General features: G+C 35.5%; 1 protein-coding gene across 1 annotated transcript; it reads left to right on the top strand.

Annotated features, from left to right (window-relative positions):
* Positions 1-304: 304 nt before the first annotated feature.
* LOC101540170 (zinc finger protein OZF) lies at positions 305-2,331 on the top strand. Its single transcript, XM_055147477.1, is given in 3 exon segments — positions 305-1,050; positions 1,052-1,092; positions 1,288-2,331. Coding segments are annotated over 3 exon segments (876 nt in total). The 3' UTR covers positions 1,377-2,331.
* The last annotated feature ends 491 nt before the right edge of the window (positions 2,332-2,822 follow it).

The following is a 2,822-nucleotide window of genomic DNA, read 5'->3' as shown; positions in this document are numbered from 1 at the left end:
GACTAGAGGATAAGAGCCGGGCTTGTAAAATGGCTCCCTACACATACTGGAAAGGAACCAGTGAAAGTAACAAAAGTTATTTTACTTGAAAATTATACTTAAGAAGCTTTGAATGGTCAAGTTTTCCTTTGTAACATACCCATTATTCTACATTTCTCTACACAGAGAAATTTTATGTAAGAAATGTGTAAATACTTTGTAAGAATGTAAGAAATGTGTAAATACTTTCAACCAAAAGCAAATCATTTGTCAAAAAATTTCTACTGTAGAGAAATCTGGTGAATGTGGGAAAACTTCCATTCAGATGTCACACCTCAGTCAACAGAGAAATAATAGTGGGGGTGGCCCCTTTGCCTGTAAGATATGTGGGAAAGTCTTCAACCAAAAATCAAATCTCACTGAACATGAGCATTTTCATAATAGAGAGAAATGCTTTGAATGTAATGAATGTGGAAAAGCCTTCAGCCAAAAGCAGTATGTCATTAAACATCAAAACACTCATACTGGGGAGAAGCTTTTTGAATGTCACCAGTGTGGAAAATCCTTCAGCCAGAAGGAAAACCTTCTTACACATCAGAAAATTCACACCGGAGAGAAACCTTTTCAGTGTAAGAATTGTGGGAAAGCATTCATTCAGAAGTCAAACCTCATCAGACACCAGAGAACTCACACAGGAGAGAAGCCCTTTGTTTGTAAGGAGTGTGGAAAAGCCTTCAGTGGCAAATCCAACCTTACTGAGCATGAGAAGATTCATATTGGAGAGAAACCGTTTAAATGCAATAAATGTGGAACAGCTTTTGGCCAGAAGAAGTACCTCATAAAACATCAAAACATCCACACTGGTGAGAAGCCCTATGAGTGTAATGAATGCGGAAAAGCCTTTTCTCAACAAGCATCACTTATTGTACACATGAGAATTCATTCAGGGGATAAGCCTTATGAATGCAATGTGTGTGGAAAAGCTTTCTCTCAGAGTTCATCTGTCACCGTTCACGTCAGAAGCCATACAGGTGAGAAACCTTACGGATGTAATGAGTGTGGGAAAGCTTTCTCAGTTTTCAACCCTGGCTCTACATTTAAGAATACACACAGGTGGAGCCGGAGCGATAGCACAGCGGGTAGGGCGTTCTCCTTGCACGCGGCCGACCCGGGTTCAATCCCCGGCATCCCATATGGTCCCCCAAGCACCGCCAGGAGTAATTCCTGAGTGCAAAGCCAGGAGTAACCCCTGAGCATAGCTGGATGTGACCCAAAAAGCAAAAAAAAAAAAAAAAAGAATACACACAGGTAAGAAACCATATCAGTGTAGTGAGTGTGGGAAAGCTTTCAGCCTGAAGTCACACCACATCCCACACCAGAAAATTCATACTCACTAAATACCCTTTGAGTATCTTGGATATCTTGGAAAAGAATTTTATAGTTCATAGGACATCATAAATAATTGTTTTGAAGATAAACATCACATGTGAGGAAAACAAGAATAAGGGACATGATGATTAATACTGAACAGAAAGACAGTTTTATGATGCAAAGCTGGTGCCCAACAAAAGTTATAAAGCAAAGTTAGTGCTAAAACTGGACAAATTTCCACTACATGCAGAAATGGAAAAAAAATTGTTGTTATTTCTGTCTGCTTAGTTCTGAAGATATTCACAATACTATAAGAAAATAAGTGAATATTGGGACAGAAAACCATTTTATGGTATTGAACCAATAGAACAGAAGACATTCTGAAAACAATGGCATTTATTAGAATTTAGAATATAGGAATGGCTTCAGGACTATGAGAAGATAATGGAACTATTTTAAAATGATTTGGAGGTAATTTTTTTCTCCAAGGGAAAAAAATATAGACTGTGGACAAGAAGTTCTTAAAGTGGTTAAGATCCAAAGGTATTAAACCAGAAATATGAAAATGCTACATATACTAAAATGGTGGTGACTTTGGGAGTAGGAGAACATTCTTATAACAGATTCAAAATACCCAGCAGTTCTGCCCTGTAGTATGTAAAGCTCAGGATAAATATATCAGGCTGTTTGCTGTGGCATGATTTGTAGTAACCATAAACTGGAAATGACAAGCTCTCATCAGCAACAAAATTGCAAAACCTATTATATAATGTATATCTGTAAAATGAACAAATGTGATCTACTTGTATTACAGTTAAAGATCTCAAAATGGGAGAGAATGAAGTTGTAGAATCACATTACATGATGATGACATTTTTGTAAATTTGAGCTAAATTTTTCCTCATGAAATTTAGAACTATATATTGATAATGGATATATATGTCTGTTAGTGGTTTTTTTTATGTATTTGAAATGAATTGGAAGGACACAGCAAACTATAAGGTTGCTTGTGAAGAGTGAAGGGGATGTGTGTGGAGCGGGAATGGGCTTGGCTTGAGATATATATATATATATATATATAGATAGATAGATAGATAGATAGATAGATAGATAGACAGACAGACAGATAGATAGATAGATAGATAGATATAGATATATATACAAACATCCTTTTCTCAGAAACAGAAGACTGCAAGTAAATATATCAATATTAGGTAATTCTGGATTGTGGTATATGGATATCTTGTCTTATTTTTTGTACTTTTCTGTATTCTAAAATTTTCTCACTAAGAACAGGGGTGAGGATGGGAACACTGTACCAGTAGAAATTAAGTTCTAATGGAGTAATTTCCAATCAAATACTAAACTTTTTATAGAGATATTTCTAAAGTTTTATCAGCAATGAGTGGATGGAGTTGTTCTCTATGTAATATGAAATTATCTATTTTATTAAAATTAAAAATGATAGTATA

Source organism: Sorex araneus, chromosome 9 (genome assembly GCF_027595985.1).
Source record: "Sorex araneus isolate mSorAra2 chromosome 9, mSorAra2.pri, whole genome shotgun sequence".
In the NCBI taxonomy this organism is placed as follows: Eukaryota; Metazoa; Chordata; class Mammalia; order Eulipotyphla; family Soricidae; genus Sorex; species Sorex araneus.
The sequence above is the reverse complement of the archived record's forward strand: the minus strand, read 5'-3'. Positions and strand labels throughout refer to the sequence as shown.